The sequence below is a fragment of the Martes martes genome (assembly GCF_963455335.1).
Source record: "Martes martes genome assembly, chromosome: 6".
Taxonomy (NCBI): Eukaryota; Metazoa; Chordata; class Mammalia; order Carnivora; family Mustelidae; genus Martes; species Martes martes.
Window position 1 is genome coordinate 144758474 of NC_137893.1, and position 23119 is coordinate 144781592.

At 48.0% G+C, this 23119-nt stretch overlaps 1 protein-coding gene across 4 annotated transcripts in view; it reads right to left on the reverse strand.

Annotated features, from left to right (window-relative positions):
- RIPOR2 (RHO family interacting cell polarization regulator 2) overlaps positions 1–23119 on the reverse strand; it is a 107705-nt gene that overhangs the window by 29290 nt on the left and 55296 nt on the right. For all 4 annotated transcript variants that reach the window (XM_080805407.1, XM_080805406.1, XM_080805408.1 and 1 more), the window contains exons 3-12: positions 22702–22857; positions 21865–21943; positions 20330–20353; positions 19212–19265; positions 15001–15150; positions 11128–11191; positions 3378–3421; positions 2095–2220; positions 1726–1874; positions 276–405 (exon numbers count right to left, since the gene is read on the reverse strand). In XM_080805407.1, coding sequence (XP_080661533.1) covers positions 276–405; positions 1726–1874; positions 2095–2220; positions 3378–3421; positions 11128–11191; positions 15001–15150; positions 19212–19265; positions 20330–20353; positions 21865–21943; positions 22702–22857 — 976 coding nt within the window. The remainder of the gene's footprint in view (positions 1–275; positions 406–1725; positions 1875–2094; positions 2221–3377; positions 3422–11127; positions 11192–15000; positions 15151–19211; positions 19266–20329; positions 20354–21864; positions 21944–22701; positions 22858–23119) is intronic.

A 23119-nucleotide genomic window follows, 5' to 3' on the forward strand; every position in this document is an offset into this window, starting at 1 on the left:
CTCAGAGACTCTCCGGGAAAGTCTGCACGTTATCAAAGCACTGGGAGGGGTCGGGGGGGAGGGGACAGACGGGAGGTGGTGTTTGCCTGCGTGCAAATGGCCCAGGGCCTCTTGGAATGTGCTTTTCTTAGTCGCTGTTTGATTAGGGGGAGCTTTGAGATGAGCATTGCTAGGAATTATGGAGAACCCGTGACACCAGACGTCGGGTGTTTCACATTCTGGGGGGAAGCCCTGCCTCGAGTTCACGCCTCCTCCAGAAGCCACAGGGAACTTACGAAGAAGGAGTGATCCTTTAGAGTGGGGGTCTCCGGGGTGCCCTGGCTGTACATGGACATCCTCCTCTGGAGGGCTGCCGCCTTGTTCCCAGCACCCGAGGACGCCGTCATGTCCTCCACGTCGAATGGGCTGCAACACAAGGAGTCCCATGAACGTGTGTCCGTTCCAGCCCCCCACCCCCGCCCCAAGCTGGACTGCGGGCTGAGAAGGCTCCTCGTTACACCAAAGTCAATGCAAACCAGCGGGTGAGGGGCGGGGGGGGCTGAAAACAAGCCACGATAACAGAAAGTGGAGCAGAACACAAAACCCAGACCCACGCAAGGGACCACAGATCAGCATTGTAGCTCTAAGGGCAACTGATCTAGAGGAATCTGTTTCTCCGTTCATATTACAAATGTAAACATATTAATGCTTGCCCAACACACGACGCTGAAGTCTGTAAAATGTCTCTGACTTTGCGGGGACAGACGCCTCAACAATACAAGAGAGTAACAGATCCCGGTCTAAAGAAAACAAACGTAGACTCCCACTCGTCTCAGTGGACACAGAGACTCCTGCATGACTGGGCGGAGGACAGTCTGTCCTGTCCACCATGACAACACTTACCATCATGCATCTGGTTCAACCAGCAAGAACGACCTCGAATTCGAGAGATCAATGACTATGAACTACAAGGAGGGAAGGCTGGGCGGAAGACGCAGAATAGTGTTTCAGTGACAAGATGGCAGGGGGTCTGCTGCTTCTGGGGCTCACCCTCCATGTTGGAAAGGGGACCCTGAACACCCGCGCTCAGCAGGTCATGTTTACGTGGTAATCCACCAGGGGCGTCGTAGCAGACTTTGAGAGCAACCCGTGTTTAAATAACACACGACATTTCTCGTGAGGCGACCTCAGAAAACCACCTTTAAGTTCACTGCTCTGACAAGAGGTTATCTCTTGCCCTTTGGATATGTTCTGTTGCAGGAGAGCGTGAAGGATATTCACCTTGAAGTTTCCCTGAGCAGCATATGGGATAGAGCTAAAGTGGGACAGGCGATGAAAACCCTACAGCGAGAATCGGGATCTTTCTGAGGGTGAAATATCTCCTCCTGGACAGTTATTTTCCTCCCAAATTAGCTTACTTGAGACTTGTATTATTTTATATGTATTTAAAGGTTGACAGGGAGGGAAGGTGGCAAGATAAAATATTTTAAAACAAAAAGTAGACGAGAACAGTGATAAGACAGAGCCTTCTCTGACTTATGGAGACGACAGTGCACAACCGTCATGCGGCAAGCCAGGGGACAGATCCTTGTCCCCTGCGAGGTTCTGACACAGGTCTCGGTTGGACCCATGTCTCCTTCTGCGACGAGCTCTCTGGGGACTCTGATGGTCCAAGGGGCACCCTCAGAACAGCCCGAGCCTGAGGTGTGTATTTCTAACAGGACCCCACGGGAAAGGGCCACTTACTACCAAGTGATCTCCAGGCTCAGTTTGATGGTGCCAAGGTCGTTGATGTCAACGGCCACCACCTGAGGTCGGGCGGCAAACAGCTCTTTGGTCTCACACGTCACGCTGCCGACCAGGAGGTGCGTGGCGAGCCCTTTGAGTTCTGTGACCTGGTGAGAGAAGGAGTGGGAAGGCCTCACAGGGAGCCCAGGAGAAAGGCCAGGCATGCTTCCTCTGTGTTCTTCACGGTCCGCTCTGCAGACAGCAGTGGTCTTCACCGTGCGAGGTGGGGGTGGGGGCGGCGGGCAGAAGTCATGAACACAGGTCCCCACCCGTGGGCTACCCAGCCGTGCAGTGGGAAGACGGGGGACGGCAGAGACAATACTGAACCTTGATGGAGATGAATCCAACGATGAGGGGCAGGAACACCACTTCTTCCCCGTCCCAGCTCTGCTTGCCATTGGCTTCTATCTTGCCTTTCAGTTTCCACCTCTGCCGGCCGTACTTCATGAAAATCTGCAGAAAACCACACCTCAGGTCCCACGGCCCTCGCCCACCTCCCCCGCCCCACCACCAAGATAAAAAAGCAGGGAAATAAAGCAGCTGCTCTTCCCTTCTCCATCCTCCTCCAGCCACCCCCCTCTGCTGGGTTCCTCCAAATTTCCTGGGGCCTGGGGGGTGGAGTAGGTAGGGGGCAGGGAAGAGGCTTTCAAGGGGGAGGAAGGTCTGTTCCCCTACAGGGGGTCTGCTGTAGTAAAAGGTCATCACACTGCGTCCTTCCGCGTCACCACGGTCATCGTGGCCAGTTCACTCCCCCCGTAAGTCTATTACAACAGTCGCTGTACTCCCCAGCTCCTTGACAGCGAGGAGAAACCATCAGCTAAAACCTACTTAGCAGCCAGAAGCAGGAAGTAAGACCCCTCCTCCTGGATGAAGAAGACAGAGCGAGACGAGGATTTTGAAGTCCAACATAGTCCCAAGAGAGGGTCTCCCGCTCTCCTTGCTCTGACAGGAAGATCCTCCTCCCCCCGCCCTCCCCAAGGACGATGATGGTGGGTTTTGGAGGAGATAGTTAGATGAAATAATTAGGGAAGTTCCCTTTTGAAGGGGGAAAAGATGAAAGGCTTTTAGACTTTCTAGAGTCCATCTTTATAAAGAAAGGTCTAGATACTAGTTTCTTCAGCCCACGATATTTAAGAGCACTCATGATCCGGGATGGGCTCGTGCAGCGGGAGAAAAGACTGCTGTCAAGGACAACGCTGGGACACCAGGGTAAAGACGAGACAGACTGTATATAAGGTATAACAAGCAACCGCAGCTAAGGGCCATCGTTAAGTCGGTTGCATGGACAACTGCACAGTGCTGATAGGACAGCATGTCCTTCTGTTTTTAGGAAAATCATTTTGGGCGAAAGGTCTCCATGTCTGTGCATTAGTCTATAATGTTTCAGCATTTTGCCACCAGTGTGGCAAAATGGTAGAAATTGGTATCTGGGTGAAGACTACATGAGGGTCTCCATCTCCAAATTTTCTCATTGGCTTAAATTTTTTTTTTCAAAATAAACAAACGTAAAAGGAAAAAAAAAAAAGGGAATTTAAGAAGCAAAATAACGACCACCTGACTCTTGTCCCTCAAATCCTCGATTCCAACCCGCAGACCGACAGGACACTTACCTCATACTGATCTCCAGGACAGAGGCGGGCAAAACCAGCCAGACCTGTAAGCAAACAATGGGATATGGGGTGCAGAACAGATCTCCCCTCTTCACAAACCCACACCAGCACAGTTACGAACCCTAAGCGTCAGGCCTTTGCGAAAGCTCATGCAATAGCTTTGGGGGAGCACCAGAGGGCGCTGCGATGCTGGGACTTCCATCTACCCCAGCCCGGGAGAACATTCCTGACTGGATCCATCAAAGACGCCGCTTTCTGGGGCAAAGGAGGCTGCTGGGCAGGGGCTAGAACTCTGTGTGTATCCTTGGTCAGCTGAGGGTCCACCCGGGTTTCAGGATCAGAGAACGAGGGCCAGAAAGATATATGCCTTTATTTACTCAAAATATTCTCATGAACATAAACAGCTCTCTTGTTTTTCTTTCTGTCCCAAGATCCGTGATTTCTGATAAGTTCCTCTCATTTGGGTGAAGATTCCCTGTACCCTTGCCTCTCTCCAATTCACTCATTCCCGTGTTTTCCTTTTCCTATTTATCCGGCATAATGATGTCACCACCTAGTGTATTATGGAACCACTGAGAATGGGTTACCGTCTACACAAAGCCAGTGATTCAGAAAACAAAAGCCAACCAACCAAAGGACAACAACCCAGACTCCCCAAGTGGAGATGGGGCTTCCCTCCCATGGCCCCATCGCGCCATTGGCTCGTCATTGCCAGTCTGAGATCCAGCCCCATATCGGCTGTACCAGCAAGAACACATCATGTCACAGCAGTGTCGTGGGACGACGTCCCAAGGACCCTGGGTTTTATCAGTCTTTTTCTTTCTTTCTGTAGATATTTATGGAGACTCAGTGTATGGGAGGGTCTGTGTCCTGGGGTAACAATCTGCAAATTAAAGAGACTTCACGGATACCCAGAAAACAGAACAAAATATGGTTTTGGGGATGAAACAGACAAGGACAAGAGACAATAAGAGGAGTTAAAGCTGAATCTGATTTCTTTTTTCTCTACAATGAAGACAATACATAGTAATGATCATATATTGGGGAGTGGGATAATACTATTGAGCATGTGCCAGATACAGCTCACTTAAAAGAGGTTATTGGTATGAAAAGACAGCAAATTGATACACATCAGAGAGGGGAACAGCAATGAAAAGATAGTAAAAGGAGGTTTTTTTCCCTATATTTTGAATTTTTGTAACAATGTGTTACTTATATAATTAAACAAGAAATTCTATCTCATTTAACGTAGGGTAGTTAAATGGAGGAAGGTGGCATGTGAACAGAAGAATATCACCACTGGCGAATGAAGAAGGCACGGGGGGAGGATATTTGTGGGTGGAGTGAGTGGCCTGTATTTACTCAGCAATATTTCCAGAGTGCCTACTGTGTGTCAAGCACGAATAAAGTTGTGGGGAGGAAGGTACGCACATCGGACGTACACGGTAAATGTAAGGGACTATACTTGTTAACAGAAGCTCATCAGTAATCCTGGCTTTGTTGCTGTGCCAATCACAAAGCAAAGTCCTTTACCCGAATAGGGACCCGAAGACAGCACTGTCATCAAGGAATGACACAAAGTGAATAAAAATGGGCAAGCTCTTTAGTACTTTCTCGCTTTCTAATTAAAAAAAAACAACAACAATACAATAAAGAATTCCAGTTAAGAATTCAGTACAAATGTTCATATACACCAGAATATTACTCAGCCATAAAAAAGGATGCGATCTTGCCATTTGTGAGAACACAGATGGAGCTAGAGACTATGATGCTACATGAAATAACCCAGGCTGAGAGAGACAAATACCACGTGATTTCATTTATATGTGGAATCTAAAAACAAAACGAGTAAACAAAAAGCAGAAGCAGACCCATAGATAACAGAGAACAAGCAGATGGTTGCCAGAGGGATGAGAGTGGAGGGATGGGCCAAATGGGTGAAGGGGAGTGGGAGGTACAGACTTCCAGTTACGGAGTAAATAAGTCATGGGAATGAAAAGTCCATCATTGGGAATATAGTCGATGGCATTGTCATAGTGTGGTATAGGGACGGATGGGAGCTACTCATACCCAGCATAGCACAGCGTATAAACCTGTCAAATCACTATGCCGTATGCCTAAAACTAATGTAACATTGTGTGTCGACCACTCTTCAAGCAAAAAATTTCAGTACAGATGTTTAGATATCTTTAATAAGATAATGTTTATAAAGTAATATTAAGTAAAAAAAAAAAAAAGCAAAAAAGGCAAAATATAAAACCTATGTAGAGGATGACCTCCGCTACATAAAAATGTATCCATAGGAAAAAATTCTAGAAAAACATATCAAAGTGATAAAAATAATTATCTCTGATAAGATGGGATTATGAAGCAAGTTACAGTTTTGACATTATATAGAGATTTATGGGGCTTTTAAAAGTATCATGCATTTATTTTATAAGAGAAAAGACAAATAAGATCATGTATGTAGGCTGACAAACAGCATATATGCAGAGGAAAGGTTATTTGGGTATTCACGACAATTTTTACAAAGTTTAGCACTGGTGGAGTGACTATATTATGACTTTAAAATTTTTGGTCTACTTCCCTGTATTTTAAAAAATGAGGAGGTACCATTTAAAAATTTTAAAACAGACTCGAGAAGAACAATCCCTCACTTTTGATAGAGGCGGCCAGAGAGGAAATAGCTGGTACAAGACCAGCCCTGGGACTCTTACGTTCCTTCACATGCAGGATGTCTGTTCCTCCCACGGATCCCTTGGTGGTTCAGTCTCCTCAAGAGGCCATTTATGACCATTCAGTTCTTCGTTGTTTTTATAGTAGTTTAAACATGCTTTTAGCCATGGAAAGATAATGAGGATGGTATGACGCCAGGCATTTTGCCTTCTGTGAGTAGCCCTAATGGAGCTGTGAGACGGAAATGGAGGATTCTGCTTTCCACCCATCTCAAGGACACTCCAGGGTTAAGACCATAGACGAGGTCCAGGGAGGCTTAAGAAAGCACCTGCTGTTACCACCATCTGTCAGTAGATGGCAGCAACTCACCAGCTCGTTCTGCCTCCCTACCAAGGAGCCAGTCCCGCGAACGGGTCTGACAATTAGAACACAAGGAGCCACTTGAACAGATTTCCTAAAATAAGAGCAGAATTTAAAAAGTCAACGTTCACTAATTATTTTATGGAGGATTTAATTTTTTTTAATACATCAGAAAAAAAAAGCACAATTGATGGGTTTCTACAAATAGGAACTGGTGAGACACGCCAATTCTAAGATCCAAAGTGCCGTTTAAAACCTCTGCAGAGGGGCGCCTGGGCAGCTAAGTTGGTTGAGCATCCAACTCTAGGTTTCTGCTCAGGTCATGATCTCAGGGTCCTGAGATCCAGCCCCGAGTAGCCTCAGGGCTCAGCGGGGACTCTGCTTGAGGATTCTCTCTGTCCCTGCCCCCCACTAGAACTGGGGTGTTTTCTCTTTCTCTCTCAAATAAATGAACAAGTCTTCGTAAAATAAAATAATATAAAACCTCTGCAAATCAGTTCAGGTTTTATCCTTTGCCAGTTTACCTTGCAATTACAACAGAAGCCTGGTTAAAAAAAACAAAGAACAAGAAACCGACCTGGTATTAGTGTGGGTCAAGGTATGTATGGGGGAAAAATGCTTTGGAGGGTTTTTTTTCCCCTTTCAAAATTACCAGAAATTTCATATCTGAGCTTATCCAAATGGGAGAAAGGTACTTCGTAGTGGTGGGTTTTGAGCTTATAAGCCCAGGTTATTGAAGCAAAACCTGTTGAAATTGCTCTTAGCGGTATCACCCGAGGTGCTGATTACCGGCTTAAGGTTGCAAACCAGCACCAGCCAGGCGGAAGCAGGTCTGGGGCTCTGCTTCCTCAGGGTCTAGCGGCTTGTGTGAGCCAATCACCGCGCCGCTCGCAGAATTGAAACCCTCGGTGGGGCAATTACAGTTACAGCTTGATGTCTCTCAAACCTGGCCAGTGGCCTGCTGGGATTTTCACAGCTGGGGGAAGATTCATGTTTTCTCAGCAGTTTTGTGATTTCTGTTGCACTGTCTAGAGAGCTTTCACTATGGTCACTCTGCAGACCCCCGTGGGGGTGAGCATCTGGTGGGGGTGGGGAGGCTTTTATTTCTAGGATCCGTCTTTCTGCACCTTTTTGCCTGTTTTACTGTAAACACCCATTAGTGAGAAAACAGCTCTTCTCTGGCCTTGTTTGGAAGGACCAGATGCTACACCTTTCTTTCCTTTGCTCAGAGACTTTTCTGCCGGAAGAATGCTCCCCATTTTTGCCAGTTCTATGATGACCTTCCTTTCTAAAGATAGAGCAGATCATGCATGCTGACAGCATATACACACAGAAAAGGATGGCTGGGTATTCGCGATAATATTAACAGTTTCACAGCGGGTGGCGTGCGATGAAGGTAAGGAAGACACACTTTCTGCTCTAAGGAAAGGAGTCAAGCAGCTGAACGGACAGGAGTTCTGTTCCAGGCCTTCCTGATTTACTGACCAGGTATAAATAGTGCAGATTTACGAGCTCATGGGTAGTTCTTCCCTCTGTCAAGGTATGCCCTGCCCTGAAAGCTGGAGAGGCAGACACAGGCTTGGAGATACCCACTGCCTGGAATGTCACTGGAATGAAGCAAGAGCTGGGAGAGGTAGTTTTCCTTGAGAGACCACTTTTCATCTAGATCCCGGCTAAGCAGAGTCTCCCTCGTTAGCCTGACATTCAAGGCACGTTAAGATCCAGTGCCCATGGACGTCCATAACTCTTCTTCTAGAATGGGCTCCCACCTGGCCCGTCCACCTGCCATTTGTCAACATGTTTTCCCCTCTTTGGTGAATACCATCCCACTGCTGTTCACCTGCTCAGAACAGTCCCTCTCGCTGTAATTCAAATGTTACAATGGGGAGCCTTCCTCCTTCCTTCTTGCTTCCCTCCCTCAAGATAGGTGAGCCGCACCCTTCTCCTCGTCCCCGCCCTGCTGGGGGCTTCGGAGAAAAGCTGGCCACCCCACTGGTCCAAGGGGTCATTCGTTCTACTGAATTAGAATGCACTGGTTCCTATGTCCATTTTTCTCCAGTGGACTGTGTGGAACTCAAAGCCAAGGGCCACTCATGGGGATGCAACCTTGTGCTGGGAGGAGAGCAGGAGCTCTGTAACCCCTCTCTTGTTTTTATCATCAACCTACCCACACCCCAGGGGGCCACACATTCACACAAAACCAAAAGGGCTGTTTTCTTTGTGTTGGGTGTGGCAGAAAGGGAAGTGTGGAAGGGTGTGGTGGGAGGAAGTTGGGTTACCAGGTCTGACAATATTATGACATCTCCTCAGGGGACGTTAGTCTGTGTGTTGGGGGGTGGTGGTTATGTTCTACCAGAAGGAATCACAGATAAGAAAGTAGCTGATTGCGAAGATGTAAGATTTCTTGGCAGCCTGAGGAGGCTTCTCTTTACCGAGAGAGAGGAAGAGTTCCACGGAGGTGTTCCCTCTGAAAGGCTTCCTGGTTGTCATTTCTGAGTTTTCATGTTAGGTTAGGGAAGTGCAAAGGGAGAGTAATGTGTAATGAAAAAGGAGAGTATCTTTCAGGCCTAGAGTCTCCTCGGGGGAAACCGAGGGCCCAGAAGGAAGCGAGGGAAGCAGACGAGGCAGGAGAGAGGGACCAGGGAGAGGCAGAGATGGAAGAGCTCAGTAAACGGGAGGTTCTGTCACCAGGACAACCCTTTAGGACCCAGGGCTGTGACAGAGCTGGTGCCCAGGTCCCTCAGGGATGGCGGGCCCCCAGCACCACTGTCTCCCTGACCGCCATGCTGCCTGTGGGCTGGACTGGAGATGACCTTCCTACAGAAGAGACCATGCTTTGAGCAACAGTTTCTAGTATCGGCTCTTTAAACCTCCTTCCTTGTAGGAGATTGAGCCTGGGAACGTTCTAGAAGCCAGAAGCCCTGGAATTCAGTCTCAAGTTTGACTCCAACTTGCTATGTGACTTCTGGGACAAGTCATTTAACACCCATTTCCCGTCAATAAAATGGGGAAATGATCACCCCCCCCCAAAAAATGAGTGCACTAGATAACAGAAATCAGGGAAATCTGGTCCTCCCTGTGTTCACTGCCAGAAGATGTGTGTGACCTGAGTCTCTCTCAGCTGTGAGACCGACCAGGCTGCATGGATGGTGCCGAGTGTCGGCGGACACAAGAGGAACGTGCTTTCTGCTAAACGCTGATTCAAGGCAGTTGTTTTCCAGAATCATCCCGCTAAGGAAATCATCCTGACTTGCTGGGTCCGTGACAGAGCCTGAGAAATTTTGGAACCTCGGGCTCAGGTGAGGACCTAACACAAAGACAGTAAAGGAGAAACTGATAAATGGAGGATGCCCCATTTCCGTGGGACAGTGAGTGATGAGATGTCACACCAAATGACAAACCAATTCACACTCAGGTCTGCTCTAGGGAAGAATGCAGCCCCTGGGGAAGCTGAAAGTCAAGGTCACTGTTACTCCAGGAGTAACTCCTTCAGAGCGGCTCTCATGTTCTCATGGGGGTGCCCAGCGCTTGACAGAAACAGCGCCCTGCTGACTCATTTGAAAAACGGAAAACGAAGCTCTCCTGTTGAGCACTTAAAAAAAAAAATGCCCCTTATCTACTCACTTAATTGCAAAAAGTCATGGAGAGGGTGATTAAGACTCCATTAGCAACAACCCAGGGATCAAGCTGCTGCAGGAACGTGAGGACCAGAGCGCCTGCGCCCCAGCCCTCTTTACCACAGTGAATGGGCCCAAACTCAAAACAAAGGGGGCTGTAGCTGATCAGAGAGCCCTGCCCGCAACACTGGGCCCCTCTCCATTTCCCAGCCCTGGTTCTGGAGACGTCTGAAGACGCCGCAGTACAGAGATCAACAACCAGTCACACTTCTAGGTCAGAGCTTTCCAGAGCAAACACCAGAAACGCACTGGGCAAAGGAGGAAAATGCAGTCCTCTGTGGGTTTTACACTAAAAATAAATACCCTTCAGTAATGGGTGGGTCGTTTGCAGAAAATGTGAGCAGGAAGGAACAACTGAAACACCACAAAGAAGCCAAAAGACACACAGAGAATGTGCGATATTCTGTACAACAGCAGTTTCAACGGTAGGAGGAAAACCGGAAAGGTCTGCTTAGATGAAAGGAAGCCCGAGACACCTCATGACCAAGCATGGCACAAGGACCTTATTTGGATCCCAGCGTGAACAAACCAATTGTACAAAGCATTTCTGAGACAGCTGGGGAAACTGGGTAATGGAGTGGATTAATAACAGAGCTGTATTAATTTTATTAATATGTAATAATATTATTGTGGTTATTTATGTAAGAAGAAGTCCCTGTTCTTTAAGGGATTTTAAATACACACAGGCAGACTCACATATCTGGGTTATATATCATCAAATGGAAAAACAGATGAAGCCAACGTGGCAAAATCCTACTAATTATTAAGTCTAGGTGATATGGGGTTCATTGTTAACATTCTCTTCACTTCTGTGTATGCTTGAGGTTCTGCCATAATAAAGATTTAAGGGTGCAGGCCAGTCTCAGACTAGAAGGTTCTAGAACATCAACACATTCACAAATGGGGAGGGGTGAGCATAGGCGGCTCCCTGTCTTTGCAAGAAAAATAAAAATATTGTGTGCCCTCAAACTCCAGGGAGCTCTGTCTGTGGAGACGGCGCCTTACTCTCTGAACGGGGGGAGGGGGGGGCAGGGTACCTTTCATCTTGATGGAGAACTCCCCCAGCAGATTCTCCAGCTCTGCTTCGATGGTGCACATATTCTGTGAAGAGAACAGAAAACTGGCATCAGCGTGAGACTTCGGTCACCAACAGCTCAAAGCCCGGGACGTTCGAGCAGCCGCAGACAACTAAGGCTGGAGGTCTTGAACACCAGGGGGCACTGACCCGTTTGCAGGGAGCTACCCAGCCCCAGACCAAATGTCCCCTCCCACCCCGAGTCTACGCCAGCCTTCTGGTGTACCGGAAATTCAGAGCACAAAAGAACAAATTCACTTATTTCCATGCACAATGATGAGGACTGGGATGTTAGATAAGAAGGAAAGCAGTCTGGGGGCAGGTGGGTGGCTCAGTCGGTAAAGCGTCTGCCTTCAGCTCAGGTCATGATCCCGGGTCCTGGGACTGAGCCCCACGTTGGGCTCTCTGCTCAGTGGGGAGCCTGCTTTTTCCTCTCCCTCTGCCTTTCCCCCACTGTTTGTGATCTCGCTCTCTCAAAGAACTAAATAACACCCCCCCCCAAAAAAAGGAAGAAGGAAAGTAGTCTTCTCCTAAATGGAGAAGATCAAGGTTCTTAAGTCGCTGACCTTGGGATCTCCTACAGCAGAAGACTTGCTGTGTTGCATTGAGAGGTTACATCAATGATCTCATCAAATTATATGATAAATAGACGAATCCAGAACATGATACTCCGTAAGAAATGGCCTGGATTCTACAAAACGGTAATGCGGGGAAAAAGTTCTAGACAAAAGGGGCTAACGAGACATAAAAACCAAATGCCACCTGTTGCCTCCCATTAGATCCTGACTGCAGGACAATGCACTAGAACAGCTCCCAAGGACGTGACCAGACCACACAGCGGGCGTCTGAAGACGCACAGCCTATCCGATAACTCCCTCAGCTTGCTAATTGTCTTAGCTGTGGGGATGGCCAGTGTTTGTCCCGGGGATACACGGACGACCACTGTGGGTTCTGGGCTCAAATACTTATGGGGTCAAGTGTCACGATGTCCATTACTTACTGTCAAATGATTCAGCAAAAAAATAAGGATAAAGAAAAAATTGAGCATAGGTGAGAGAAAGGAAGGAAATATGGCAAGATGTTACCAGCTGGTAAAGGTCGATGGTGTTTATTATACTAGTCTTGACTTCCCTGTGGATGCAAAATAGCCACAGGGCTGTACCCTACAGAGTGAGTGAGGCTGGGTTCCTGCGACAAGGCTAGGGAGCCCCAAAAATGACTCCTCGGCCTGACCACAGTCCTCCGCTAGCTCTACTGTGGAGGGACCCCGAAGGCAGAAAGAGGGACACCATCTAAGAGTGTGGTTAGATATGCCACTACCCCAGCCCACCCTACTTCCTCCTGATCTTAGGACCTACCCAGAGCAATCGCAGTTCGAGATCAAAAAAGGAAAAGGGCGGTCAGCGGCTCTCCCCAGTGGGGCCCTTGGGCAGCTCAGCAGGCTTCAGCCTTGGAAGCTGCCTTGACCTTCACGGTCCCCACCCCCGAGAGTGGGGGTGGGGTGGCACCTGCTGTCCTATCCCTCAGCAGCCCTCCACGGTGGGGCCCCGCCCCCAGGGGTGGCCACGTCCTCTAACCACACCCCACGAGCCCTGACAGGGAGCGGTCCTGATTGCGTTTTGTGAGCTGAGGACTGCAGGATTGCTGAGTGAGGTGACAGCTGTTCCTGTTTGTGCCTCCGTCCTTTCAGAAGATCGCTCTCCAACACTGGGGTGCGGATGGGGTGCAAAGAGAATGGCACTTTGCCCTTGTGAGCTCTTGGTGCCTCAGATCGCTTAGCATATGCTGGGGAAACTTCCTGAAGTCTGAGCTCTGTGCTGCCTGAAACGAAGTCTCAGTATGGTGAACCCCTTTCCTTAGAGCCCTGCACGGCTCGGGGAAGGAACACAGGACACTTTCCCCAAATGCCTGTGACATCAGTGTGCAAGGCAGGGTTGCCACAAGTGACTTCCAGAAAACCTGGGGCCGGGGGAGCTGGGACAGCAGGTGAGTACTTCTGTGGTCTGGAAGCTCTTCTGTGGAACCCAGGCAGCTGGGGGTGAGTCCTGGCACAGCCCCCCGAGACTCTCACCCGAAACATTCTCTCTGTGTTCAAATCCCAGGGTCACGAAGATAAAAAACCAGCCCATGTTAGGTAGGACGCTACAGAACTCTGACTCCTCTCTCCTCAAAGACACGGTTCCTCTTGCTGAAACGGTCCTCTACATCTCCAAACGTGGGAGCGAAATCAGATGCCATGTACTGGCACCTGAGCAAGGATGGGTATTTCGGAAACGGCCGGTGAATGTTCTAGAACGGGCAGCTTCTCTGGGCTGCGGGTCAGGTACTGCTCCTGGACTCCAAAGGGCCCATTTTAAGTGCTCTTTTATTCCTGAGCCATGCACAAACGAGGTCTCAAGAACCGGGGCTGCTTCTAACCCAGAGTCTCAACCCCGGGGTCCATAAACTTGGATGGGGGAAAAGAGAGTCCCCATGATTTCACAGCCTCTACGTGAAATGCACGGCGTGGAAGTGTAGGAATGTAGGAAGGGAGCCCCAGTGGTGTGAGGCGGGCCTCTGGCTCCAACTGATAGAATCACCTGTGTGTTCATGCCAACCTTGAAAAATCATTCATACTTTGTGCTGCTTTAAAATTTTATAACTTCCAATAACTTGTGGCAATGTTAGAGCTGATGATTTAATTTTGAGGCGCTAATAATAATGTGGCATAAACAAAACACAGTACTGTATCAAAATAATTTTGCTTTCAAGGTATTTTGATAACTGGACTGCTAATACTGAAGTAACTATTTCAGTATCATTGCTTTCCTTTGAGTTCCTGGATTCTATGTGTTTTATTTTATGCGTCTAACAAGCATTCATCTGAAAGGGGAACGTAGTGAAGAAGCCATGTTTTCGGACTACAGAAAGAGACAAACAGTTCAGACCAGAGGCGCTCCCGGAGTGACCCTACAAGGCAACCCAAGGGTCCCTCCTGAGGCTGGGACAGGGGCTCAGCCCTGGGAACCGCCCAGCAGACCCTCATGAGCCCCCAGGAGGCTGATGACTTCATTGATGAAATTCGATCTCTGAGCAGACCAGGGGATAGTGAGCCCTGCTGCTTGAATAATTCAGTCTTTCATCACGGACACTTGGTATCAGGTGACCCTAGGAGGAGGGAAGGGCTCCCTGTGTCAGATGCAGGGGCCTCAGAGGCAGAAGCCAAGGGAGGCCCACTTCTGCTCATGGCTCTTTGTCTTGTCTCCTTCAAGAAGGAAGGGGACTTCCTTATGATAAAATCATCACAGGCAGGGCGTTGGTGATACCTAGCTTTCCGCGTAGCTATCTTAACCGCTGGGGCCGTGCCACTTCCAGGAATAAAGCCAGATTAGCCTGGACACTAGAAAATTCTGGCGTGTACTTAGAACCTCAGACCAGGGCCTTGTGGCTTACTCCTGCAGCCCCTGAAATTTTAGACAGGCATCTGTAGCCTGCCTGTGCAAAGACTACAGGGCAGCAGGGAGCCCAGAGGACTTTAAGACATGGTCAGTGAACGGCTTCGTAGCCTCTGACCTCGTGTGGGTTTTCAGGATCGTGAGCAAGCACGTTCCAAGGCACAAGGAGATGAGTGCCCGACAGCGACGCTCAGGGACCAGGAAAGGCCAACGAGAAGGCTGTGGCGTCCAGGGACGCTCTGAACCAAAATACCAATGGAACGGCCGGATGGTCATCTTAAGCGATCCCACGGACTGCCCCAAAACAGTGCAGGAGAGGCAAACAGTAGGACATCTCCCCAGAGGGCAGAATGACATTGCCGGGCAGTCCCCGGCCACCGGCCCCGCTGGCCGGCACCTACCTCCGTGTACTCCCTGTGGCTGCGGCCGATCTCCGACAGGCTCTCCCGGGCAGCTCTGCTGGTCGGTGAGGCTGCGAACGCTTGCCTCATTTTGCTGGCTCCGTCTTGGAGGCGTCTCTGGATACAGTACGCTTCGTAGAGTTCATCCACCTGTCGGAGTCACAGGAGGGAATACAAGGGACAGCACTGTTCAACCCCGCTCAGAAGGAGGACCCTGGCCATCGTTCGGTCCAGAAGATGTTTAGTCTCTGACCTCCGCAAGTCTCCGCAAGGAGACTCTGGTAGAAGCATCATCCCCTTATTTATTTATTTATAAAGAGTTGATTCATTTATTTGGGGTGCCTCGGTGGCTCCATTGGTTAAGTGTCTAACCTTTGGCTCATGTCATGATCTCAGGGTCCTGGGATCGAGTCCTGAATCAGGCCCCCTGCTTGGTGGGGAGTCTGCTTCTCCCTCTCCCACTCCCCCTGCTTGTGTTCCCTCTTAATGTCAAATAAATACATAAAAATCTTTTAAAAATGATTTAAAAAGATTTTATTTATTTGAGAGAAAGCAAGAGCATGAGCAGGGAGAGGGCCAGAGGCAGAGGGAGAAGCAGACTCCCCTCCGAGCAGGGAGCCCCACATGGGGCTCCACCCTGGGACCCCGAGATCACGACCAGAGCGGAAAGGCAGCTGCTTAACCGACTGAGCCACCCAGGCCCTCCCTACCCCCTGAAGCATCATCCTTTTAGCCGGGGACAAATCATCTTTGTTTTAGCCACTGGGATCCATTTTCTCTTTCAAAGCAGATTTTAATCTGAGCCTTCTTTTCAAATTCACAAAATAAAAATGAACTTAACGTTGGTAGGTTGTGTGAGCCAAGTACTGGGTGATGGAGACCACAGTCTTCTACATAAGGAACAAGCATGGGAAGGATTTCCACAAGGCTCCTACCATTTTATTTTAAGAGTATTGTCACAAGGTGATATTCACATATCTATGTTTAGCATTTTTTAAAAAAAGAACTTGAGCCAAGACTTTACAAAATCATCTTCAATAGGACGTCTGCCTTTGGCTCAAGTCATGATCCCGGGGTCCTGGGATTAAGCCCCTCATCAGGCTCCCTGCTCGGCGGGGAGCCTGCTTCTCCCTCTCCTTCTTCCCCTCTCCCCGCTCTTGCTCTCTCTCAAATAAATAAAATCCCCCCCAAAATCATTTTCAATAAAGAGCCTCAATAATAGAGAGAACAAATCTGTTAAATTTATTCTTAAAATGAGGTTGAAGAGGGGCACCTGGATGGCTCAGCTGGTTCAGTGTCTGCCTTTGGCTCAGGTCATGATCCTGGGGTCCTAGGATCGAGTCCCGAGTTGGGCTCCCTGCTTGGCGGGGAGACTGCTTCTCCCTCCCTCTCTCTTTCTCTCTCTGCCTTTCCCCGCTGCTCATGCTCGCTCTCAAATAAATACAATTTTTTTTAAAAATGAGGGTGAAGCACAACGGTCAAAACTTGATCAAACTGAACGTTTCAGAAAAAGGCATTTCTCTGCTATACATCTACACTTACACTTCCAAACAATAATATACTGTTTGTAAGTGACCGTGGATCGGACTCATTCTATAAGCCTGATAAGCACTTATTGTCTCAAAGACAGCAGTTCCCCATCAACCCAAGGCAGCTTTGACACCCAGGGGACATTTGGCAAAAAGCTGGGGCTGTTTTTTCCAGCATCGCAGCTGGGAGGTGTTACTGCCATCTGGTAGGGACAGAGGCCCGGGATGTCGTGAAACGTCCCTCAGGACAGGGGACGGTCTCCTACAACAAAGACCAGCTCCAAGTATCAATAGTGCTTTAGTGGAAGCCTGGTTATTGCTGATCGTATACATGTCCACAGTCTTGTGCTCTCCGCCATTGTCAGTACGCTCGCCAGCTAACCACAGGAATTTGCAGGCAGATGAAAAGGACACGAACACCAGCGTTTGGCACAGGCAAAGGAAATCAGGGACTTCTGCGAGGCAGGAACCTGCCTCGGACAACTTGAATTTTTCATTTCAGGACAAACTTTATTCCCTTGGAAGGCTGTAGACCAGAGGAAGGTGGAGATGAATATAATGGGTTTCAGAGGTTAAAATCCCTCTTTTGTTCTGAAGGCAAGTTTTCGGGTGCTCACGACAAAGTGTCAGGAGGACCCATTAGAGTAGGCGGAATTTTCCACCATTGCCATCTCTGTCTGGACGTCAATCACGCTCAGCTCAGAAGAGGCACATTAACAGACTAAAATTATTGTCTGGTTAAAGGATTCTCTGTTGCTCTTTTCCTCAACAAGTCACTCTACTTTGCTGAGAGCAATGGCCAAACTCTGGAAAGCAGCCTCACATCTGTGGGGTCGATGGGTCTGTCTCTGATTAAGAGGCAGATGTTAAGGTCTCGGGTGGTGAATCTGCTGATGAAATCTTGGGGCTGATGGCTGGCAGAGAGGGGGGCTGCCATACACGAATGCCAAGCTAAGACTCGTCTAGTGAGCTTGTTACAATGCTGATGCCCAGGCCCCCTCTCTGGGATTCCGGATTCGGTAGTTTAGGGCCAGCTGGAATCTGGAATTTTACATAAACACTGCAGATCGTTCTCGTGGGGTTGGTCTCCACAAAACCCTAGAAACATGAGAGCGGATCCTTCTTCCAGGGCCGGCCAGACTGTTTCACCCACGGGGCACCCTGGAAGCTGCCCCTTCTACCCTTTTCCCCACTACTGGGTTTGCTCAAGTCTGAGACTGTGATTCTCTCTACAGGAAACTGCTCATGGGGACACCGGTTTAGCCCTAAAGATGCAGTCTGTTACTCTGCATTTGCAGAAGAGTTAATTCTTTGTTTTTATTTCAATGCCCACCTATCCTAGCCAAATGGAACTAGCCCGCAGGATAAAGGGTAACTCTGTACCCACTTGTAGGTGGGTAGGCAAGTGTTGGTCTCACCCATATGTCAGCAGAGACTCACTAAATCAAGTGCTGAGCTTGTTCAGATCAATATCATTTGGAAGGTGTGCTGTGCACCACAGACCACCCCCCACCTTTCGTGACCCCCAGGATGGTCCTGGCTAACGACAATGGCTAAAAGATGGAGAAATACACTCCCACCCGAGAGCGATTTTGCCTTCTTGCTGCATTTCAAACCAAAGAGAGTAATTTGCCAATACCTGCCTGCCACACAGATACCTTCGAATGGACGTCATTGTGTTATTTACGGAATTTAACAGAAATGGGAGTAATTTCAGATTTGCCCGGGTAGTAGATATTTTTCAAAGTGGGAACACGCAAAGGCAGCTGTACATCTGTTTCTATACATCTAACTCATCACAGAATCTTAAAACAAAAGGATTCTTAGGATCATGTAGATTGAATGCATGCCCCTCCCCGCACAGGGCGGAAAGTCAAGGTTTGCATGGGTTAGGTTCAGCCCAGAGAGGACGCGACTGGAAACTAGGGCTTCTGACTCCTAGCAGAGAGATCGGCTGAGGACTCTAGTCTCTCTACTTGGAAGAGAGACCGATGCACGTGGATGGAAACAGGAATTACCATTGGTGGGATTTAGTGGCTCCCAAGGGGAACTATTTTCAGGTTGCCCCGGTAATGCCTGGTAGTGTCCAGAGCAAGGGGCTGAGAGTCCCACTCCACGGGAGCCTGGCTGGACCATCGGTGAACGATCTGCAGGGTTTGGGGCTGGGTGTCAGGGGTCCTGACAAAATGGCCCACATTGACAGAGGCGACAGAGATGAAAGAAAATGTGCCTGGAAACCATGCCATGTGAGGAGGGACAGGAGCCAGGAGCTTGAGAAAGAGTTTGGGGACGTACATGGCAGCTGTTCTAAGTCCTTTTAAGGGCTTCATGAAGAAGTTTATGGGGTACCAAGTTAACGCAAGTGTGAAGTGTCTTGTAGGGTGAGTTTGGTTCAATCTTTAGGAAGACTGCACGGGAGCTGAGAGCCCAGCAGGAGGCTCCATGGGAGCCACTTAAATGCTTGCTGAACCGAAGGAGAGTCAGAGCTATGCCAGAGTGTCAGGTCCTCTTCTCCTTCTTCTCCATCTTTCCTGCCTGTTGGAAGACTTAATTGCTACTCAGCTTAGGAGTTACTTAGGTAAGCAATTCTCCGTGGACCAGATGCCGTGCTTAGACCAAAGGCGTATTGATTAGTGACTGAGAACAGAAACCCAGAAGCCCAGACAACGGGAACTTCATTACCTTACTAATGTGAAACTCCAGGCGTCTCATGGATCTTTCAATCGTTTTAATTTGCTGAAATTAAAAGAAGAAGTTTGAAAAAGTACAGTCATTAACAGTTTAACTGATCTGGACTGGCAATCTTCTTCCCGATCTCATACTCAAAATTACCAGAAAATGCTAAATATCTCCCCTTTCTTCTCATCTTGGCTATTTCAGAGATCTCTGATAACAATTCGGAAAGTATCTTCTAAAATATCAAACAAGTATTCTGAGAGATGAACTTGAGTTAGTAATCAGAATCTTTGTGCTAAACATCGAGGGAGGCCAATCAAATGGAATTTGCTGGATTTCTGGCAAGACAGCGACATATTTTTTCATCTTGAAGATGAACTCACCCCCCTACAGTTTGGTGTCTCCGAAACCAGGGTGCATTTTGAAACTGCTGTCTGTACGTGCTCAAATATAATGATAGTGGTTCATGTGTCATCTCCTCGTTGGAGTTATAAATATTGTTATTACATGCATTAATTTTAATTACCCTTTCAAATGTCTTCAAAAACCATTACACCGTGATTCAGCGTTAAAATGACGTATATATGGAAAAGCACGCAAAGGGAGTGGCAGGAGCATATGTGAGTAAATAAAAACACAATCTACATTTAAAAGAAGCCTAGAAGAGTTTTGTCAGGAAGTACAAGATACAAATTTTAAGCGAATAGAGCAAACCATGCCAGGGTTTACCTGGAATCACTTTTTTTTGCCCTTAGGGCCATAGAAAATAACGCCGTGTTTTCCCATCAGAGAGGTCTTCAGTTTGATGAAACATGGTACTCAGTTAGAGAGAACAACAGGTAAGGACCTTCCAACACTCGGAAGTTCTTGAACTTACCAGCATGCGGAGAAACCCTACAACCAGGTGGCGTTTTTATGGAAGTGACCTTGAAGACATTATTGGAGCTACAGATCATGGTACTTATTCACACCCCTCATTAGAGAAAAGCATGACCTTTACTAGGCTGAGAAAAATCATCAGTTCTTGGAGATCTGGTTATGCCTAAAGAGGAAATCACGGATCTCTCCGCAAACATGCCGTGTTTTGTTTTCCCGCAACACTCCCGCACAGGATGGTAACTTACCTTGTCTAGGTCATATAGCACACCCTAAAATAAAAAAAAAAAAAAGGGTGTCTGGATCAGAACATAATTTCCTCAAAATGTTGTTGAGGTCAACAGAGGGATTCAGTGTTCGTTTCTGCATTACTGGGGAAGAAACGATCACTCCTGTAAAGTTCTGCTGGGTTATTTGAAATAGCAGTGAGAGTACTTTTAGGAGCCGATATTTACTTATCCTCTGTGTCTCCAGAATTCCACTGCAATCTCTCTGCACCCAAAGGTCTCACTTGCTTTCCCCTCTCCTCTCTTACACCCTGAGGGGCACATACATTCATATTAACTTTTCAATAAGGAAAACAAGTTAACAGAGAATGGGGCAGGGGTAGATGAGTGAAACAAACACTTGCCCTCCCCTGTAAACATACAAAACTGGTGTTTAAGGAGCATCCTGGAGGGCAGTGATAAGCCTTTCACAAATTGTTTTTTAAGCAAGTTCATTTCCTGTGTGCTCATAATATCACAGAATAATTGACACACCATTCCCACGTCCCCCATCAGGAGGGGTTTTTATTTTTGTTTTTGGTTTTTTTAATTGAACACCAGGTCCCGGCTGGAGCGCCTGCATCCATTCACCATTGTTCTCCAAGGAGAAACATGTGTTGCCACTGAGAATGGTCAAGGGCATTCGGAAGTGTGGAAGGTCGCGCTGGAAGGAGTCCCTCCCCACAGAGATGGGGTGGTTCCTACTCTAACATCATCGGGGTGTAAAATCTTTAACTTCTATAAAGCTTTTTAGCCTCTGAGCCTTTGTGAAGGACACCACTGCACATCTTAGCAGGTCTCTGAAAGCAGCAGGAGGCGACAGCCATTAAGGCTCAGCGGTATCTCCTAGCACGTGGACTTTTCCTGGGCTCTCTGACGCTTTGAAACATTAATGTGTAAGATCATTTCGAACTGAACAAAATCATTTAAAATAGTATACAGGTGACCTGTAGGTGTATAGGTCAACCAGACAAGTCCTCACAAATCATCAGACAAGGGGCCACCTGCCAGCCGCTGGAGCAAAGGACACAGAACGGAACGGGCTCAGGGACTCCTCCCACCTTCTCATAGCAGTGCACTTGGGTCCCCTCGCCCTCGCTGATGTCACTGACCTGTATTACTTTCTTAGTAGTTCTGGGCTCCAAATTCTGTGCTAACAAAATGCTAGGAGCACCCCAGCTTTTTTGGTCCTTATATGATTTAGAGGAGGGCCATGTAGTTGCTTCTGTTTATTATTTTTTTCCTGATTATAAAGGGTATCCGCATCAAATGCTTGGAAAATACTGAGAAGTATTAAGAATAAAGCATTAAGAAGAAATTTAACCTCTTTCTCAAATACACATCAGGGAGCAGATAATATTCTGTCCCTCGGATCTGCTTTTCTTAAAGGTTCTTGCTTGTCCCCATCCCCGTCCCCTTCCCCAGCTACCCATCCCCATCCAATAGGAAGAAAAAAAAAAGATTCTTAGTCCAAAAAGGGACTAAGGGGGACCTCCTAATGACTGGACGGTACCTACCAGGCGAGAGTTTCTTCTCATATCTTTTAGCTGAGCTGTCAGCTTGTCCAACTCTGTCTGGTGAACTTCCAGATACTCACTGCAAAGATAACAGGACACACACTCGTGAGCTCTGTGCTGGCACTGACCTTGTCCTTCCGAAGGGGACAAGGAAGCCGAGACCTGCTCTGGGGAGGACAGAGTCGGTGGGGGGAAGTGGCTGTGTGTTTCCCAATCTCTCGACTTTCTGAAAGCTCCAGGAGTCGTTTCTGGTACCACCCAGATGGCCAAAAAGGAGAACCCCTGTGGGGCTGGAAAGTCCAAAAAAGAAAAAGCAGTGGGGGAGGGAGTGGGGCCAGACAAGGATGGCAGCTATCCTGGGTCCAGGCTCACAGAATTCTGTCCCCTTAAATACAACACCGACTCTAGAGGTCTCCCCGCATACCAGGGAGATCTTATTCTGGGCCAACAATCCGTAGGATAATATGGCATAATACATATACAGTATACTATGTAATATAATAACTTGGGAAGGTTTCAGAATCCTTCCTCAGCGATCACCAAGTCAGAGCTGTCTGTCCACCATTGTTTATGTGAAACCCAACACTGTGCCGAGTTAAACACATCACTAGTTCGGATCTCCTTCAAGGTTATGGATGTGATGTAGAAACTCGACATATTTCACGTATTTGAGACTCATTTAAGGCTTCCTCGATTACGGTGCGAGAATAAAATACCTACTACAGCAATAGACACTTTAAAGTGGTCTCTAAAAACTTTCTCGCGCTCCCCTCCTAGCCACTGAGGATTTTAGAAAGGAAAAATGTTCTAGGCGGTTAATAGCGTCCGTGGTCTTACTCGAGGCCGTTTTTCAAGGCTCGGACGACCTCTTCTACTCTCTGAGGCTGAGGCTCTTTGGGGAGGTTGTTGGTTTTGTGTCCTAAATTGTGCATTTTCTTCAGTTTGGCCTGAGGCTTCTTGAGTGCGGAGGGATTTTCAATGAAGGAGTTACATCTGTGCGAAGGAAAAGGAAATTGTGAGTTTCAGGATCCAAAAGGGTCTGAGCAAAGAAACGCCCTCTGAATCATCTTGTGTTTGTGTTCGTGTCATTTGGGGAAGGTACGGGGTCCCCAGTAGCTGAACACCCGAGACATTGTACATGTGATTTATTGGTCCATTTGCTATGAGATTTATAAACTGCCGAAATCTGGAAGCTCGGCAGGGCAGTGGCTCCCCAGGGTCAGGCCAGGGACCCTGAGAGAAGACATTCCGCACC